Source organism: Cydia strobilella, chromosome Z (assembly GCF_947568885.1).
Source record: "Cydia strobilella chromosome Z, ilCydStro3.1, whole genome shotgun sequence".
In the NCBI taxonomy this organism is placed as follows: domain Eukaryota; kingdom Metazoa; phylum Arthropoda; class Insecta; order Lepidoptera; family Tortricidae; genus Cydia; species Cydia strobilella.
Window position 1 is genome coordinate 42,507,771 of NC_086068.1, and position 21,166 is coordinate 42,528,936.

The window sequence follows — 21,166 nt, forward strand, 5'->3', positions numbered from 1 at the left end:
CAATTTTACAAACTGACACAGTTCTACTTCAATACCTATTTTACGAGACTTATGGAACTGTACTGCAGATACGGTACATATTAATCATAAAATGATACGTAATATCAAAGATAGATATAGATCCGTAATAGATGGATACAGTCCAAGGAAAAAACGGTGCCTCGAAAATCACGAAAATTTGATTCCCGATCAGATGGCGCCACTACCTTTGTCCTACTTTCGTTTAGAGGGCGTTGACAGTTTCGTTTGTTATTTAACAATTTTAACGCATATCAATGAAATAAATGGGTCAAAATCATACAAAAATAATTAATGCAAGTAAAAAAAAAAATCATTTACCTATATTTAAATATATTTTATCGTACTTTTATAAATCAACATTTTTAGTTTTAAAGTGTGTCGATAGATGGCAGTGAATTTACTGTGGTTACAAAATTTACTATGCCCTCTATCCTCTATACCGCTCTATCCTATTATATCCTCTTTGGTAATATCCATATATCGAACGGGAAATACCTCTTTAACCCTTTAACTGCACCTTAACTTTTACTTCATCAGTTGCTATAGTTTGTTTAGTTTTTGACACAAAATATCAAGGTTGTATCCTTCAGATACGATATACCTTATCGATTTTTCTTTGTACAAATTAATTTTCATACAAAAAAAATAATGGTTTATCACTGTCCGAGGGGAATTTTTTTTTAGGAACTGCGGGTCAAAAAAATTGTTTTGACCTCTAGTATGCGCGTGCCAAACGGCTAACCTGTACATCGATTTGCGGTTTTTTAATTCGAACGGGTTACACTATTACGTAAAATAAAAAAAAATAAAAGGCATTTCTGCTTATTTGAAGCTCTGGTGGCCTAGCGGTAAGAGCGTGCGACTTGCAATCTGAAGGTCGCAGGTTCAAATGAGTTTTTCGGAACTTATGTACGAAATATCATTTGATATTTACCAGTCGCTTTTCGGTAAAGGAAAACATCGTGAGGAAAACGGACTAATCCCAACAAGGCCTAGTTTCCCCTCTGGGTTGGAAGGTCAGATGGCAGTTGCTTTCGTAAAAACTAGTGCCTACGCCAATTCTTGGGATTAGTTGCCAAGCGGACCCCAGGCTCCCATGAGCCGTGGCAAAATGCCAGGACAACGCGAGGAAGATGAATTTCTGCTTATTTTAACGACCAAGGTACAGTCGCCATCAGATATATCGGAGCGGCCGAGGTGCTCAAAAATATCTGAACACGCACTTTAACGCCTTGACAATAGAGGCGTGTTCAGATATTTGTGAGCACCTCGGCCGCTCCGATATATCTGATGGCGACTGTACCTTTATGTATTAACAATACATGCGGAATAAGTTTATTCGGAATCTTAAAAATTGAGATATATAAAATAGGAATCAAATCAAATCGGAACTCATAATTTCGCAATAATGGCAATTCGGAATTCGTGATCTAAAAAATCGTAAATGTTAAATTCGGTGTTTGTCACTGTAGTACAATCGGATTAAGTCTAACCTCGAAATCCTTCCAAAGATATGAAATTTGGCATGTATATTAATTAAAGGTCTCTTTTTCATGTACACACTATTTCACATTTGGGGACCTCGAGGAATCGCAGCCATCTTGGAAAATGTGTACCATCCTGGAAAAAATTGCGTTTTAATCTAAATCTACGTTCTCTGTGAAAATATGGTGCATGGCAACATTAAAGCTTATTAAATTGTACACATAAAAATCCTAGATATCTTTGCGGAAAAAATACATCTTGTTATAGAAAATAATAGCTAAATCCAGATTTAGTGCTTATACCCTTTCAGTGGATATTTTCTTAATAGGAAACTTGTAGGAATATGAATTCCACTTTTGTCTATACATTTGTACACGTTATACCCCAATATCAACATTTTACTCGACTGCGACTTAAACAGAAAGTAGGGTTATGGGTTTAAATACTGATAAACAGTACATTCTGTAGCTCAGGATACTGGACGGACACAACCTGTTTACACTTGTTTTATTAAAGAAAAATCAATACAGCCGCCTTGAGAGGATGCCGAATATTATTAAATCATATTTTTACTTCTAGCGCCTAAACTATTAAGTAGATTTCAATGAAATAGACATCAGTAGATCCATAATTGGTACACGAGTGTTATGCAATACAAATTTACTAAAGTAAATGCAGGAAAAATATTTAGGACTTAAAATGTAACTGCAAAAAACAGATTTTAGGTCTTAAATGGGGTTTAAACAATATCGACAGTAACGAAATTTGACACCTACAATTTCAGGGACCCCTGTTTGCGTGTCATAAAATTGGAGCGTCGGGGATCACTTACACCATATTTTCACAGAGAACGTAGATTTAGAGTAAAACGCAAATTTCTCCAGGATGGTACACATTTTCCAAGATGGCTGCGATTCCTCGAGGTCCCTAAATGTGAAATAGTGTGGACATGAAAAAGAGGCTTTAATTAACATACATACCAAATTTCATATCTTTGGAAGGATTTTGAGGTTAAACTTAATCCGATTGTACTACTGTAGGAATTGTTATATTCGGAATGATGTGGTTCGGAATTTAAAAAAAAATCGTCCTTTTTGCTATTCGGAAATATGAATCTTCATGATTTTCTTCGTCCGCAATTACAACAATCAGAATTTTGAAGGGTCGAGCATTTAACAATCGATATAATGACCACCAAAAAATACACTGGTACCCTAAATAAAGAAATCACTTTCACCAACAAAAACAACTAAACACCAAAAAAATAAGGTCTAAAATTACAAAACTACCACCTGTTTAAATCACGACTGCACTTCAAATTGTATTCAAACACCAAAAATCATGAATGGTCACCAAATATAATTAATGATCACCAAATCTTGAAGATCAAATTAATGCGATATTTTCACTTAAATAAACCACTATGATTACCAAAAAATGTATACATATTACCAAATAAAGTAAAATGATGCCAAAATTACTAGCCCCTCCCGCTCAATCCCCCGTACACCGCACCGCACGCGCTGCGCTCACCTGACCCAATCCTCAATTCAGTCACGCGCCACTCTTGCAGAAAAGAAATGCTACTAGAGAAGTGGGTAAGGTTAGGTTAAAACAGCGATCGTCACAGAAACGAAATGCTACCAGATAAGTAGGTTAGGTTTGGTTAGAACTGCAGCCCTTACAGTCACGAAGTTCTACAAGAAAAGTGGGTTAGGTAAGGTTAGAACTGCGATCCTCACAGAATCTAACTGCTACCAGATAAGTGGGTTAGGTTAGAACTGCGACCGCACGCGCCGCGCTCGCCTGACCCAATCCTTAAGACGATTCTCGCTGATTTGGCCTTGAGCGTCTCAGCGTCTCTGTACCCGCACCCCGCTCACTGCGATCGTACGTGAATTTCGTCTCGGTGCGGCGACTGCGGCGGAACGAGGTTCAAAGAATAACCTACAGCCCAGAGGCGCGCGGCATTTGGCGCTATACCTCGTATTTGTGTATCTTTTGCAGATATTTTGTTGTTTGAGTATGAGTAGATCATGCGTGTAGTGGGAGGTCGTAAATTATAATAAAAATATATTCCCTTATGCATTATACTTTACAAGCCTCAGTTAGTTAATTTGTGTTTTATCTGTTTCTTACAAATAAATACCTAAGTCAAATCGACGGATTAAGATTTATAGCTAAAGCTTGATATGTACTAAATTGAGGCGTACAGTGCGTTTATTTTATACAGTTTTTTTTATCCGTAATAAATAAATATAAATAATGCCATTAATAGTTAACTTATAAAATTAAAGTACCTACTAGCTTCATATACTACTACAAATTTGTTATTTTTCGAAGTTCGAAGTTTTCTCAATCATTACGTGGGAATATCATCATTATTAGGGTTCCGTACCTCAAAAGGAAAAAACTGAACCCTTATAGGATCACTCGTGCGTCTGTCTGTCTGTCTGTCCGTCTGTCACAGCCTATTTTCTCGGAAACGACTGAACCAATTAAGTTGAAATTTGGTGTATATATGTAAGTTTGTGACCCAAAGACGGACATGTAACGTAAACAAATTAATTTTAAACACGGGGGCCACTTTTGGGGGGTAAAAGAGAAAATAAAAAAAAAGTTTTTCAAACTATATCGTGTTACATATCAAATGAAAGAGCTCATTGTGAGAATCTCAAATGTATATTTTTTATAATTTTAGGATAAACAGTCAATTCAATTAAATTAAATATATTCTTTATTCAAATAGGCCTAGCAACAAGCACTTTTAAATTGTTTAGAAGTTATTCACGAAAATAGGCAAAAAATGAGCATTTTATCTCCCTTTATCTCCGAAACTACTGGGTATAAAATTTTGAAAAAAATCCACATAATAGATCTTTACCTATAGATCACAGGAAAACTTATTAGAAATGAGCAGTCAAGCGTGAGTCGGACTTAATAATTTACTTTTTGATCCAACCCCTACGGGTTTATTAAAGACATTTCACGCAAGTTTCACATAAAAAATTAATTGTTTAATTTGAGTAATGTACGGAACCCTTGGAACGCGACTCCGACTCGCACTTGGCCGGTTTTTATTACAAGCGCGCCACAACCAAATCAGCGCTTTGCAGTCATTTATTTTTTTAGTGGTTAACATTATAATATGTCGGTTAGAAAACATTTATTTATTTATTTCAAATGAAGTTTTCTCAAACATACGTATATTATAGTATAATATATACGGATATTATCATTACATTCATTGTAATAGACCGCAAAATACCGTGTTGCGCTCGCTAATGCGCGTCGCAACCAAATCAGCGCTCTGCAGTTATTTATTCTTTGGCCACAATAACTCCGATATTATAGCACTTTGCTTGTGCATAAGCGAACATAGTGCAAGGAAGGCACGGAGCGACGAGCGACACAGCCTCCTCGTCTCAAAGCTGGCACACGACTGCCGGCCACGCCATTTTCAGGCTGCATACGCATGAAATGTGGAAAAACGTTCGATTTCTTAAGAAAATATTTTTTGATTAAGAAAAGCTATGTTGCGTTTGTAGAACCTGTTAAAACATTTTTGTTAGTTTAAAAATAATTTTAATCGATTAAGCCGTTTAGAAGTTATAAGCAAAGTTAGCCGCAAAACGGCCTGTCGTGTTATTTTTTTTTCGGTGAAACTACAAATTTCAGGAAAAAAGTCAAATGTTGCGATTGTTGTCCATAGAGTGAAGATGCATATATATTTTTTTCATAATTTTTGGTTGACTCATTTAGAAGTTATAAGCTCTAAAAAGTAACAGTTTTTGGCCAAAAACTGCGCGAAGCGCCTTAATTCAGTCACGCGCCACGCTTACATAAAATAAATGCTACTAGAGAAGTGGATAAGGTTAGGTTAGAACTGCGATCGTCACAGAAACGAAATGCTACCAGATAAGTGGGTTAGGTTAGGTTAGAACTGCGACCCTTACAGAAACGAAATGCTACTAGAAACAAGTGACGAAGAGGATTAATTAATTTAATGGAATAACTAGATGATAAATATTTGCACATTTTTAACCGACTTCAAGTAATTTGCTTTAATAGGATTTTTTTAATTTAGCAAAATTAAAAAAATTGGTTATAATTTCACATTAAAATTGAGGTCTAATTTTGGTAATCATTTACTATTTTTTGGTTTACAACGATTAGTTTGGAGTCATTTGCTTTAATAGGATAACAAGATTAAAAAATTTGGTTATAATTTCACATTAAAATGGAGTTCTAAGTTTGGTGATCGATTACAATTTTTGGGTTAAAAATGATTATTTTGGTGTTATTTGTATTAAAAGGATAAAAATATGGTACAAATTTTGGAATCATTTCTCATTAAATAGGAGTTCTTATTTTGGTGATCATTCATTATTTTTGGTGGTAAAAACGAATTTTTTGGTGTTAAATTTTACTAAATCTGGTGATCTGTTAAATACATGGCATTCTAAAATTCGGCATAAAATATTTCTGAATTATGTAGTGTACCCATCTGGTTCGATTTAAATAACAAAAGAAGTGAAAAGATCTCTAGGTTCATGCGCTTCCGCTTTGTATTTTAATGTATTTATATCTACATAATATGTCGACATGTCTCTTTTATGTGTAATATTGCTCAGAATATTTGAAAAGATGTATGATATGTAAATACTATTGTGCATTTTCTGATGTCTCCTGCACCCATTGTCCGCGTTACAAAAACAGCGGCGCACATAAGCATACAATGAATCTCAATTCAACATCTGACGCAAGTAGATCGTTAATCTTTTGATCTGGTGAATCACTTTGGAATATTTTATAATATATGAAATCAGAATTCGATTTTTCTCGAATGAAAGTTTTTTTATGCAATGGGAACGACACGTGTGTCAATAATCTGAACGGTGGTAGGTACCAATAATATTGACTAGAAATTTAACAAGACAAGTGATTTTAATAATAGTTTATATCGGTCGCAGTTATGAGAACTGTGATGGTTGAATTAAAGAGGTATTGTATAAATAAAGGCAACTAAAATGAACCACAAGATCTTGGAATATGTTCTAGTTACAAATAGTAATTCTCTGCAACACAGCTAGCACCTCACAAGGTGGACAACAGTCACCATGCCACACGTGAATCAATAATATATCTGTACATACAAAGAATAGACAACGTATTTGTAAAATGCCGATGGTTATATATATACAGGGTGGAAAGACACGACGATCTTTCTCGCAAAGGGGGGTTAGTTTAAGTGATGGAGAATCGATTCGTAATGTTTAGATTTTTGTTACGAACAATTAGTAAAAATATTAAAATTAATTAATCTTCTTCTTAGTGACAACCCTACTACTATTACTACGTACTATCTACCTACATGTAAGTGTAATGTGACACTTATGTTTACAATAATATTTACATTGTGATAAAGAGGTGGGTAGGAAATGTCGAGCTGCCTGCCTCGAACTAGCCCTTGTATTTTGCTCGAAATACCGCAGCACTCGCTCTTCAAGCCTTGGTGCAATGTGAATTACACCTCCTCTCCGTTGGTCGTTTTGGCCCGTTAGTGGTACTATTAGCTGATTATTTGCCACGCGATCAAGGGCCCGTAAAATTGACATACGGCTAGTTGGGTGTGGTGGAGGATATCTTTGTCTGTAGCGTCGTAACGTCTCGGCGGCATTATAATTACACTCCCTGTATAACATAAGCACATTTAGGTAATCGCGGGCTCCCAAGGGCATTTTGAAAATAGGTTTTTTTCGCGTAATTTGCAATTTATTTGGGTCACGGTTTTATCACGGATAAAGGTGACAGTCCATTTCTAACCGCAGCTGCATTACTGCTCCGACCCTACTGCAGCGGCCTGAACGCGTCGGTGTTATTGTCAATTTCCATAGTAAAATGAATGACTATATCGACTGCACGTATGGTGATTTTAACGTTTTCCCGACCGCAGCTGCACTACTGCTCCGACACGTCGGTTGTCAATTTCCATAGTAAAATTAATGACAAGGCCGACTGCACGTGGCATGGCCATTTTTGCGTATTTAGTGTATTATTGCAACTGCGGCTGCAGACCGCACGTCAAATCTGTCACCTGCACTGAAATGTCTTTGTGTCACAGATATTAGTAGTTCTAAGCAAAGAGGATATAACCATATATGTTACTGAACCTAATGAGGGTTGTCACTTGCAGTATTTTGCATTAAAAGTTAACTGCCTATAACTTCAAAACGGTTACGAATATGAGCCGAGTTTCTTTAGAGGAAATACAGTCCTAAATCCAAACATCCCCCTTTTGCGGAAAGGATCGTCGTGCCTTTCCACCCTGTATATATATATATATGCCCCTTCAATAGGAGTAGTTAAAATTAATGAAATAAAATAGCCATTTATTTCGAGCTTAATTTCAAATTATACAGTTCTTGTTAGGTTTGACGACCGGTCTGGCCTAGTGGGTAGTGACCCTGCCTGTGAAGCCGATGGTTCTGGGTTCGAATCCCGGTAAGGGCATTTATTTGTGTGATGAGCACAGATATTTGCTCCTGAGTCATGGGTGTTTTCTATGTATTTAAGTATTTATATATTATATATATCGTTGTCTGAGTGCCCATAACACAAGCCTCCTTGGGCTTACCGTGGGACTTAGTCAATCTGTGTAAGAATGTCCTATAATATTTATTTATTTATTTATTATTTATGTATTTATATATTTGTCAAAATAATAGTCAAACATATTACATTAAAGTTCATTTGATGTTAGAGTTGACATCGGCATAGGCCTCCCCTAAGACCTTCCATTCCTCTCTGTTGGTTGCTCTTCTTGTCCATGTCCATGTTAGTCCAGCGAAAGCTCTTATGTCATCTTCCCATCTGCGGTAAGGCCTGCCCAAGGCTCGTAACCGGTTTTTTCTTTATACAAAGATACCGGTATTATTACGTTCTTTGGTTTGTTATTTAATTTTTAATGACACAATCTAATAATACGAAGTTGTTACCTAAATACACGCAATTTCAGTCCTACATAAAGAGCATAAAATAATTAAAAAGAATGGGCTATTTCGGCCTGCCTCTTTTCCTTTTCCCGTCTTTGGGGTACCGGGATGTTACAATTTTTGACCATTTCTGTCCTGGTTCTCTCAGCATGTGTCCAGTCCATTTCCATTTAAGGTTATCTATTGCATAGGATACATCCATTAAATTTTGTGTTTTTTCTTAAGGCCGTTCCATAGGTTTGCCGCTGTCACTGTCACATTTCGCAAGAAAGAACGGGGGGAAAGATCATGCGCGCCAAGTGTCTCTTTTGATCGATTTTTATTTATTTTAAAAACAATACCTTACAATATCGAAATTCAAAAGGTATGAAATTACTATTTAAGTTAAGATTGTTTTTTTTTTTTTGTTTATAGTATCACATAATAAATAAGGAACCTAAGGAAACCAACCTAAGGAGTTGAGGGAACTCCTCAAATGTGAAAGGCATACATATAGTGGTTTTTGTATTTTCATCAACAAATCCAGCATTTCCTCCTTGACCTGTGCCGAAATATTACCAACTACCAGATAAAAATTCAAAAAGAGTTGTAGAATAATGTTAATCTTACGTGTCAGCTACTTTATATAAAAATAAACTGTCATAGGTTGATTCGACGTTGAGGCGACAGTTAGATATAGTAGGAGTGTTACGTTACCTCCTGGTGCAGCGCCGAGCCGGTGAGCAGACACAGCAGCGTGTCGGCGATGGAGCGCTGGTGTAGCGCGAGCGCGAGCTGCGGACACGCGGCGCACATCACCCACAGCAGCCGCAGCACCGTGATGAACGTGTTGCCCGAGATCAGCGCCGGCACCACTACCAGCTGCGTACACACACACACATTCTCATCACATGCGGGTTTCACATTGACGCAGCGCGGCTCCCTCCCTCCGCACGCCACTACGATATTATATGTCATTTAGAGAGCCGACAGGCGGGCTCGCATCCGAAGTGAAAACCGCTCAACCCCTAGTGTTCATCAGATTCTACTCGGTAAGGTAAAATACGACGAAGGGCTTAATACGAGATGCGAAGTATAATATCTAGGTTAAGTCGCCCTCCAAGTTCTACGTCAATGGCCCAACCGTATATTGTCAATGACAACTCTAGAGCCTACCGACTGCACATTAACATCCCAGTTTATTAGCTCCTATCCCCATCGGGCCAACATAGCTTCATGCAGTGAAAGGCAAAACATACTCGTATACTTAAAAAGGAACACACAAGTCAACTCACAAGTTGTTGCAGGTTGGTGAGCAGGTCCGGCGTGGCGATCTCCTGCAGGCGCGTCGGGTCCTGCTGGAAGCTGTCCACCAGCCGCGAGAACGCGAGGCAGACGCATTCCACTGATTTCTTGTCTTGTTGGGTTAATCTTTTGCCGAACGATACCACAACATTAACTAATTATAATCAACGTTTTTGAAATCACTTTTAAAGATAGATATAACTCCGTAATAGATGGATACAGTCTAAGGAAAAAACGTGCCTCGAAAATCAAGAAAATTTGATTCTCGTTCAGAGGGCGCTACTAGCTTTGGCCTACTGTCGTATAGATGGCGTTGACGGTTTCGTTTGTTATTTAACAATTTTAACGCATATCAGCGAAAGAACATGAAATCATAAAAATAATTAATGCAAATAAAAAAAATCATTTATCCATATTTAAATACATTTTATCGTATTTTTATAAATATTTATTTTTAGTTTTAAAGTGTGTCGACAGAAGGCAGTGAATTTACTGTGGTTAAAAAAATTACTATGACAGTACTGCTCTAGTATAAGTTACTCTATGCTATAAGTATACCATATAAGGGCTGAGGCTGTTGGTAAGAGGGTATTATGGTCGGCAACGGCCTAGTTGAAAGCTTGGCTGCGTAAAGCTAATTTGTATTATGATAAGTATAAATGTAGGTAATTTATCAATTTTAGTCCCACAACTTAGCTACATTCTACTAGAAAATCACCACGCAACTTCTATATCAACCGCCTGAGAAAAGTGGTAGCTTAACCTACACACTGGACCAAAACGAGACTTCTTTGACTGACAGTGAGTCTAAGTAAATGGTTTACACTTCTGCGTTAATCATAAGAACGATACATTAAAACAAGAAAAATAAATGCATTTTAAAAGGCTAAGACGGAATATAAACGACGTTATCAGTTAACTCACCTGTTAGCAAGCAACTGCAGCGAATCCCTGACGAGATGGAATTCATCGGGGGTAAGATTCTGGCAGCAATTGGCCGTTATGGAGAGCGCAGCTCGTTGGGCGTTGATAGAGAAGAAGTCCAGGTACGTCAGGCACGCCGAAACTCCGCGCTTCAAAAATTACATGATATTCAATTTCATTTATTAGATGATTTGGAACCTGTTTTCCAGTAGGATATGAAGCAAGCAAGCAGTGTAAAATAATAAATTACAAGCTAATACTATTAGTGATTTTGTATGTAAAATAACTAATGGTTTGTATTCAAGTAATTAATTTGTATTTTATTATTCAAAAGGTCCCGGATCTCTGTTCACGTCAGTACGCACGCGCTCAAGCTGCTGGCGCCGCTATGGTAATCGATAAGGTAAACGCCTGACGCAACATAGAGAAAAAGTGTACCGGTGTATGTAATATAACGTGTTAAAGTTGACGTATAATTCAGAAAGTAGTTTACCGCCTGCAGGATGGCCTTGGAGTGTCGGCGGGAGAGCATGTCCAGCGCGGTGAGGCTCTGCTCGGCCACGTCCATGCAGGTGATGGCTTGCAGCTTGTCCAGGAAGGTGGGCACGGCCAGCGCCACGGCGCCGCTACTGCGCGGTAGGGCCTCAAGCATGTACGTGAGCGCGCGACACGCGTGGTTCATCTGTAACAACAAGTGTAAGTCTATGCTACTGTGTACTAGGGCAACCCTCTCAACGTTGTTGTTCTAGTCTAGTATCAACACATACGTGTTCGAACCATTAACATTAACCCCTCACAGTGCCCCAAGCCCCAACCCAAACAAGCAGGCAACAACTGTCTACTTTTAGGACCATCTAGAGCCTTTAACAATTTAACCAATATTTTTGATAACAATGAAACGAACATTTTAGTGACACGCACGGCATGGATTTTTTTTTGTTTTTTGAGAAAGAGAAATATATATATATATATATATATAATTTTGGGGTTTTCGAATTACAAAACGGCAATATATTTGCCGCTATCGGCCAAGGGCATGAAGCATGAAGTGACAACAAGTGACCGTTATGTCAGCTCGCTGGGGGAAGGGAAGTGCAGGAAGTACCCATATTACAAGCTTTGCATAGTTTGGGGCTAGATCGATCCGTGTACAATTGTCCCCAAATAGTTATTTATTCTCTATTCATTTCTTATCTTAGGCTAGGTTATTTATAATATTTTTAGTTATTTATTATTATTTGTACCTATTGTGTATTATTTCCAAGTCGGTATCGTAATGCGAGCAAAAAAGAGGGTAGGTTATTAGCATGTAATAGTTTAAAGCATTGAATGCATGGCATTGTTCTAAATATAAATCAATAATAATAATAGCCCAACCAAGCTACATAGCCTCATTTATTAAACATCAGACGTTTCACGGATAGGGGCAAATACATATATTGCTTTCTTTATTTCTTTAAACTATTAAATAACCGTTTCTTTAAACTTTATATCGCCGAACTTACCTCTGAAACACGAGTGTTACGACTATCAGGTAAATCCAGCAAAGAATATTTTATTAACAAAGAATTTTGTTTAAATGTAGGCATTATCAAAATATTTAAGATCTGGCCAAAGAATTAACATTTTACAAGACATGGAATAACTTTTAACGGCTCTTCTTTTTTTGTTGAATAATACATTCTCCAATACTTACTTACTTACTTAATGGCGCAGCGACTCAAAATGAGTCTTGGCCTCCGACACGAGTATACGGCAGTCGTCTCGATCCTGTGCCATCTCCCGCCAGTTATCGGCATGGAGAGCGCTCAAATCTACTCCAACAGCATCGCCCCAGCGATACCTGGGACGTCCGATCGGCCTCCGCCCCACCCACCTGGCGTCCCAAGAACGCCCTTTTAACGCCGCGATCCTCCTCCATTCTCAAAATTCTCCAATGCGAACTTAAATTTATATTAACTAATAACGCGTTCATTGAGAAAAAATAAAATGTCTGACGCCTATGACGGCAAATATCTTGCCGTTACCAGGCCTATGGAACTCTCCACGCGAGCTCGGATTTTAAACTTACGACTCTCTCCGCCGGCGGTACTAAATCTAATAGCCAGTTAGTTGCCACACGCGCTCACGCACGCACGTCACCGCGCGCTCTAATATGCCAATGTAGAAACGAAAAAAATGTCATCAACAAAAAAATAGCACAGCTTGTAGTGTGGGTGGATGCAGGAATACCAAGCGAGCGGAGGAAGTACTTACTGCTATTTAAATATATTATGTCCTGGGTATATCAAATCATTACATAAAAGTAAAACAATTCTAAATGAATGATTAAAATACATAATTTAAGATACAGATTTTATTTTATTTCACTCCGCTGTTTAAGTAGGTACCAAAGATAGACTCCGTAATAGTTGGATACAGTCTAAGGAAAAAACATGCCTCGAAAATCAAGAAAATTTGATTTTTGATCATATGGCGCCACTACCTTTGGCCTACTCTCGGATAGATGGCATTGACGGTTTCCTTTGTTATTTAACAATTTTAACGCATATCAGTGAAAGAACATGGGTCAAAACCATATAAAAATAATTAATACAAATAAAAAAAAACATTTATCCATATATAAAATACATTTTGTGATATTTTTATACATGTTCATTTTTAGTTTTAATCGTGTGTAGATGGCAGTGAATTTACTGTGGCTACAAAATTTACTATGACAGTATCGCTCTATCTTATTATATCCTCTTTGGTAGGTACTTATTCGGAAAATCATTTCTAAGTGTCGGCAACCCTAGCGTTATGCAGGTGCGCGCGGTGCGGGGAGCGGCGCGTTGAAGGTCACTCCATTGTATTTTTGCGTAGGTATCAAAACGGTAGGTATTTGCGTTTTCTTTGAGAGATAAGTATGTGTTCGTAATAACTATTATATAATCTGTGACGTTACCCACTAAGCGCCACTTGCACCATTCCACTAACCCGGGGATAAACGGTTAAACCGTTAACCCAGTGTCAAATTGTACTGGTAACCATGGTTACTCCAGGTTTAACCGGTATTTAGAGTAGGATGTCACGACGTACCATGTCGAAGTTGTGTTCGGCAGCGAGCAGGTTGACGAGCGCAGGCACGACCTGGCGCACGGGGAAGCCGGCGAGCGTGTCCTCGTTGCCCATGACCAGCAGCTGGCACATCTCGATCACGGCCTGCAGCTGCTGGCCCTCGTCGCCGGTCGCCTGCAGCCCTGCGAGCAGCTGCGCCGCCTTTGATGCCGCTGCGCACGATAACAACATATCTATTAGTAAACGATGGCCAAACAGAACAGTTAGCAGCAGATCAAAGTCAAAGTCAATATAATCTTTATTCAAATAGGCCTAGCAACAAGCACTTTTAAATTGTCAAATTTTAAATATTACCTTAATCTAAATATCAGAGCAATTTATTGATGCAGTTATTATTATTCTTAAAAACATTGAATTATTATAGATATGTCAAACTTCATATCATTTGAAGGTTGGTAAGACGAAAGTGCTGTTGAAGCATTCATAAAACTTAACGTGCAGTAGCAGTAGGTACAGAAAAAAGAGTTTTATAAAAGTCGCAGCGCTTTTTTGGATCACAATACGGCTGCCATACATTTAATTAGCAATCTTGAGGCCTTTCTCGCGGGACTGTATCGATTCGAATCCTGAGTTTTTGACTTTCGCTCGATAGAAGAAAAATCACGAACATACAATAAAATTTATTTAATGTAATTGTTTCATGACATTTAATTTTTTTTTTATATTTATAAATGTATTATAAATTTTATAATTGTATTGTTCTTCTAATAATAAAAAACTAAAAGATACTTAAACAATAAACAAATTACAAACTAAATAATAATACTAAATTATACTAAAGTAAAAATAAACTTAAAAATACTTACATAAAATGACTTTCTAAATTTTGCCCCCTAGGCAAGGTGCCCATCACGCAGGCGGCATTCCCGCGCTGGATTGCTATGGCCAATCTTTGCGCGAGAAAGCCGCCCGCGCGAGGGTCACCTGTGGCCTCCCTCAGGCGTTTGCTAAGCGCTTTGTGGAGCCCCCGTGCCCATACATACAATATGCTTTTTTTTGTACAATAAAGTGATTTACTACTACTACATACAATTTGTAACAAATTATGCACAAACGCTACAAAATATGAAAATTGCTTCTAAAAATTAGCAATATCATGTTTGAGGGAACGTATCGATTACTTGTTTTATTTCCCTAAACGTACAAAAAATTAAAGTTAAAAAACATGACATCCGCCCGGAAGGGGACGCACTTCCATAGCGCTTACGCTCAGTGAGAGTGAGAGAAGAACACGAACTTACTGGGCCTTAAGATGATCGATTGCTCTCTTGAAGGAAAATAATTCTTAGCGTACCTATATATTTTTCACCTCAGCAGCTCGAACAAGCCTACTTTCGTCGCTCCCTGGAGTGAGGAAAGTGCGACTTTCCTCACTCCAGGGAGTGAAACAATGTAGCTTTTTAATTTAGTGAAGGCCATGAACTTCATACTACGGTACGGTACGGTCCGGTCCGGTCCGGTCCGGTCCGGTCCGGTCCGGTCCGGTCCGGTCCGGTCTCGTCTCGTATCGTATCGTATCGTATCTTATCGTATCGTACATATTATAATACTTTTTTTTTCTGTTTATTCTGTGTAATTCGAAATACATTTTAACCTTTAATATGTTCTCACTACTGAGGTGAAAAATTATGTGTGCAACACGAGAGCAAAGTTATTTTACATCTCGTGTTTTTGAGTCCCTCGCTCGCTTCGCTCGTGACTCAATTATAGAATCTTTCGCTTTCTCGGGACTCAAAATACACTCGCAAGAAAAACCAACTTTCCTCTCTTGTTGCACAAATAACTATTGGTTAGGCGCTCTTTACAAATGATTTGTAATAGCAATGATTACCTAAATTAAACCTTACCTGAATTAGCGGTGACAGTCCTATGCAAGAGATGTTGCATGCGCGGCCCTAGCGCGCCGAGCAGATGCGGCGGCAGGCCGCGCGCCTCCAGCAGCGCCTGCAGGCGGCCCACTTCGCCCTCCTCGGAGGAGGACTCCTCGGCTGCCGCGGCCGCCGCTGCCGCGGCCGCCGCCGCCGCCGCCGCCGCGCCGCCGCTCGCCCCCGGCGCCCCACCGCCGCCGACACCGCCGCTCGCACATTCTTCAGCTGAACACGACGCTGCGTGACATTGTTACCAGATCGATCATGTCACTAAGGCCTCAAAGCACGAGCGCTTTTTCAACGCGCGTAAAAAAAGCGCTTGAATTCGTCCGCACGCTAAATTCGATTTAACGACCAACGCTTAAAGTCGAAAATCCAACGCTTGATAAAATAGCGCGACCGGCATCGTGTGAATACACATGTATCCATTTGTGTCATTCAAACGCTTTTTTAACGCGCGTTTTAAAAACGCTCGTGCGAAGCTTTGCGAGAGTCACTGTTATACTGGCTACTGCCTAACTTTCATAAATCTTGTGTTGATCAAATCAATATATTTTGTTACAAAATTTTGCTATTCAATCGGATTTTACACATGCACTCATTGTTCTTCACTAAAAAACGAACGACATATGAAACTTGGTAAAGTAAACAACTAGACTATTTGGTTTACCTTTGCTTTTAGGTTTAGCATCCTCCGATGCGTTATTAGGCATCGAAGCCGCTGAAGCAGATGGCGGCGGCGTATTCGATGTGGATGCGGCGGCACCCTGGATAGAAGACAACACGTCATTTACACATTCCTAAGGACACTTTTTACAACAACAGTAGGCCTCGCCGCGAGATAGACTACCCGTCTTTTACTAACTGTATGAATTAAAGGGGGACGGGTAGTCTATCTCGTGGCGAGATACTGTCGCGGCAATTATGTGCTAGCCCGGCTGTGTAAGTTTTCATCGACGAAAATGTTACTTAATGTTAATATGAAAATGATAATCTTAATACCACAATAATAATAAAATACTTGTTTAAGTTGACACTCGTGTTCAGAATTGAACTAACTGAAGCGCGCGGATGTTTTATGCGTTAAACGCAGCGTTGAACGCATGCGATCACGAAATGTATGAAAAATGACAATGCGTTTGTCGCTGCGTTCACCGCGTAATAGTACATTACTACAGAGGCCGTGAAGTTAAGGGGTTGCCGGCCGAATAGAATAGACGGCCGAACGCAGTGAGGCCGGATAGTTATGAGGCCGGCAACCCCTTTTCACGCCGAGGTATGTATAGTGCTTTTCTCAAACATGCAATTAAATAATATTACAAACATGATGATGATAATGATGATTGTTTCATGTCGTAATGTGATAGGTTATTCAGTGCGTGGAGTATCGAAGAGGAACAAAAATTTGATTATTTTTGCGCTACGACGCACGGTTTAGGAGATACAGCCCTATAATGATTTAAAATTCTTTTTAGGGTTCAGTATCCAGAGGGTAAAAACGGGACCCTTTTGCTAAGACTCCTGTCCGTCTGTCTGTCTGTCCGCTGTCTGTCAGCAGGCTGTATCTCATGAACCGTGATAGCTAGGCAGTTAAAATTTTCACAGATGATGTATTTATGTTGCTGCCATAACAACAGATACTAAAAAGTACGGAACCCTCGGTGGGCGAGTCCGACTCGCACTTGCCCGGTTTTTTGATTTTCATTGTGCTTTTTGTATATTACGTTGGGGTTTCATAAAGAGGAACAAAAATTTTACTATTTTTGCGCTACGACGCACGGTTTAGGAGATATAGTCCTATAGTTTTTTTTTTTGCGTGTTATTTTAAATATAAATTAAGGGTTACGGGGGAACGAAAATTTGAATATTTTTGCGCTACGACTGAAAAAAATCTGCTGTTTACCCTGTTCGCATGAACACAGACGCCATGTTTATTTACATTAAAATTTAAAAAATAAATACTTTCCGGCCTACGCCTTCAATTTCGTATGAAATTCCTTTACAGTTCTCTCGAGTTGCTCCGCCCGAAACGTGATACTTTGAAGCCTGTTATGACGCACATAAGGACGATATTTCATTGCATGTTTGAGAAAAACAATATATGGTCCTCCGATTATCTGATTTAAAATGGCATTATTACTACATTCCGTTGATATTACTACATTACGCTGCGTTGATTGCATGAAACAATCGCGCGCTTTAATATTCCAGAACATTTGTCTCCTTTAAACAAAATCGTTATTTATTTCATGATTTGCCACTTTACTGATACTCTACTGTGGACTTCGTTTAAATGTGAAACATGTAAAATAAAGTGTTTGTGTGCCGCACCGCACCGCAGGGCAAGGGGGTAGGGGGGGGGGCGTTGTGTCCGTCTCGGCGACGTGTTGAGGCCGGACTGGCTGGCTGGTGGTCGGTGACGGACAAAGCTTACCGTGGTTAAGGGTTGCGGGTGGGAGCGGCTCGACGCACCACCGGTACTCGCGCAGGAACCCAGACTGCTTTTCCCTGTTAGCAAATATTAAAACATTTAATAGGGTTATTTAATGCCATTATTTTAACTTATTTACTTCCAGTCAACTCTAAAGTAAATAAGCTAAATTTTGAAATAAAACTATGAAAAACGGATTATATCGCGTATATTGCGTATAGAAGCTCTGGTTCTTGCCAGGGAGAAGCGGTAGTCCATCTGATAAAGTAGCAAGCGAGACATAGACTGTAAGACCTTTGTGTTGTATGACATTCTGAGTATAATATGTTTTGAAAAGATGTGTCCCGCCGAGTTTGTTGCCGGTCCCATATTGGGATACCCTCCTACAATTAAGGAGGGAATTAAATCTTCTCGGGTCCGAGGTGTAGGTTTGGGGGTGTGTGTGGTAGGTATATATCAGGGCAGCTTGTGGCGAGCTGTTGGGGCGTAACGACCCCACGGACCCGAGTGCTCCCGAGAGTCGCTCAGGGTCTCCGTCTCCGGCGTGTCTTCGTCGGTCGGAGTGGACCCCAAGGGGACCCGCAGGACTCTCAGCTCTGGCTTGCCTTCATTGGCTGTCCAGAGAGGAGTCGCTAGAGCTATATGCTCCAGGGGTGGAAGTGAAAGATGCATAAGACGCGAGTTGGCACAGTGGCTGGTAAGGCCCTCATGGGACCCGATGTAGACCTGCTCGCGTCGGTGAACTGGTTACGATTAGGGGACCTCTTCGGAGAAACCGAGGGTTTTGCCTGTGCGATTGCGGACGAAGTTATGATGACGAACAACTATCGGAAATATATCCTGAAGGACGGTACGGTCGACATTTGTCGGGCATGCCGCCGTCCCGGAGAGTCACTCAGGCATATCATTTCCGGTTGTTCTCATCTTGCTAACGGCGAGTACTTGCACATACATAATCTCGTAGCCAGGATTATTCACCAGCAGCTTGCTCTTCTATACGGCCTTGTGGACCGCGAAGTACCGTACTACAAGTATTTACCTGTGCCAGTTCTCGAGAATGGTCGTGCCACGCTCTATTGGGATCGATCTATCATCACTGACAGGACTATTGTAGCCAATAAGCCTGACATTGTGATAATAGATCGATCGCAGCGCCGGGCCGTGCTCGTCGATATCACCATCCCCCATGATGAGAATCTCGTGAAAGCCGAGAAGGACAAGTCCAGTAAGTACCTAGACTTGGCTCACGAGATAACCGCCATGTGGGATGTTGATTCGACGATCATTGTCCCGATAGTCGTTTCAGCGAACGGTCTCATAGCGAAGAGTCTCGACCAACACCTTGAGAGACTCTCGCTAGGTGGTTGGATCAAGGGTCAGATGCAGAAGGCGGTGATCTTGGACACGGCGCGGATAGTCCGCCGGTTCCTCTCTCTGCGGCCCTGACCACCGGCAGCTTGGGCCCTACCCCGCTGCCGGCGGCACCCTAGGTTAGGTTTTTTATAATGTGTTTATATATTTTTTGTAAGTGTTTTTGTATTTTACTTTTATATGCATGTTATAAAACCCTAACCTAAGACTCAAAATAAATAAAGGAAAAAATAATAATAATAAAATGCTTTATTGTGCACACTACATGAAAAAAGATACAGACATTGAGAAAAGATATAAATTGGTAGGTAACAACAGGCGGACTTATCGCTAAACAGCGATCTCTTCCAGACAACCTTCAGATAGAGAGATGGCGAACGAAACGGTAGTTATCGGGTGGTGCAAAATAAAGAAAACAATAAAAATATAATATAATACATATACTACACATATGTAAATGAAGCATTGTTAACTTCATTCATCTTTCCTCAGTATGGACTTAATCTGTGGCAGTCAATGACACATTGACAGTTGACAGGTTAAACGTCAGACGGTGTTCGTAAAAAGTGCATTGTAACATAAGTTTCCACTTCGCTCCAGGGATAATCTTTTTATCATCCTTAAGACTAGACAGTCCCTATACCAATGTTCTCTACTTGGGCTTGAAGTTGTTCTTGCTTGGATCCCTAGTCATAGTGAAATTGATGGTAATGAGCATGCAGATGCCTGTGCTAAACAGGCGATTGAAATTGGTTGCTCTTCCTCTTACTCCAAGTGCTATATGCAGGACCTCCGCAACTCTGCTAAAGCAGATCTTGTCAGACAGTGGACTGAAGAGTGGGAGATAACTAGCAAATCCACTGGCAATCGCTATTATAGGATCCAACCGAATATTCTTGTCAGACCTTGGTTTTTCAAATACCATAAGATTCACAAGTCAGTTACCTCCTCTATTATTCGTCTTCGACTTGGCCACAATACTTCCCCTGCTTGGCTAGCCAAAATCCATATTCTAGATCATTCATTATGTGAATGCGGCCTGGAGGAAGGCGCCCTTGATCACATCTTCTTCAACTGTCCAAATACTCATGCCAGTTTTTATGATTTTCTTCCTGACTATATTCAACGTCCTATTAACATAAACCATATTCTTACTTTGGTTAACACTACCTTTGTTTATGTCCTTGCTAAGTTTATGAAAGATTTTAATATCAAGCTTTAGCTCCTTTTAAAAGTTTTTACCTGTTTGTTTACCTAAACTTTCCTGTAATGTTCCTTTAAAAAAAAAAAAAAACCTGATCCTGGCAGTTGGCGCATTGCTTTCTATAGTTTCTATTGGTTTTTCTGGACGCCCATTTATTCTATTTTTATTCCTATAGTAGTTTAGATTCTTCAACCGATCAAGCATCTACACGGACTGGATCAAGTTCTGATACTGAAATTCTGCTCCTACAACCTTGATGCTGGCAAAATTGTCCCAATGGACAGATGCCATAAGAACCAAAAACTGAACTGAACTGATCCCATATAAGATTAACAATTATTGAATAGAAAATTAGAAATAAATACTTGGTGGAATAATAGCTTTAATGTTGTTTCTCTTTTCAGGTAAGTACCTTAGATATTTAGTTAAGTTAGATTGTTAAGCTAGAAATAAGTAACTGTTA

General features: G+C 39.5%; 1 protein-coding gene and 1 long non-coding RNA gene across 7 annotated transcripts in view; one reads left to right on the forward strand and one right to left on the reverse strand.

The window, feature by feature from the left end:
* Positions 1-21,166, forward strand: part of LOC134754980 (uncharacterized) — a 543,731-nt gene that overhangs the window by 433,458 nt on the left and 89,107 nt on the right. The window lies entirely within an intron of this gene.
* The window catches only part of LOC134754804 (E3 ubiquitin-protein ligase TRIP12), a 175,147-nt gene that overhangs the window by 50,419 nt on the left and 103,562 nt on the right, over positions 1-21,166 (reverse strand). For all 6 annotated transcript variants that reach the window (XM_063691179.1, XM_063691178.1, XM_063691180.1 and 3 more), the window contains exons 8-15: positions 18,132-18,205; positions 16,368-16,464; positions 15,677-15,934; positions 13,791-13,981; positions 11,203-11,391; positions 10,710-10,858; positions 9,776-9,911; positions 9,198-9,362 (exon numbers count right to left, since the gene is read on the reverse strand). In XM_063691179.1, coding sequence (XP_063547249.1) covers positions 9,198-9,362; positions 9,776-9,911; positions 10,710-10,858; positions 11,203-11,391; positions 13,791-13,981; positions 15,677-15,934; positions 16,368-16,464; positions 18,132-18,205 — 1,259 coding nt within the window. The remainder of the gene's footprint in view (positions 1-9,197; positions 9,363-9,775; positions 9,912-10,709; positions 10,859-11,202; positions 11,392-13,790; positions 13,982-15,676; positions 15,935-16,367; positions 16,465-18,131; positions 18,206-21,166) is intronic.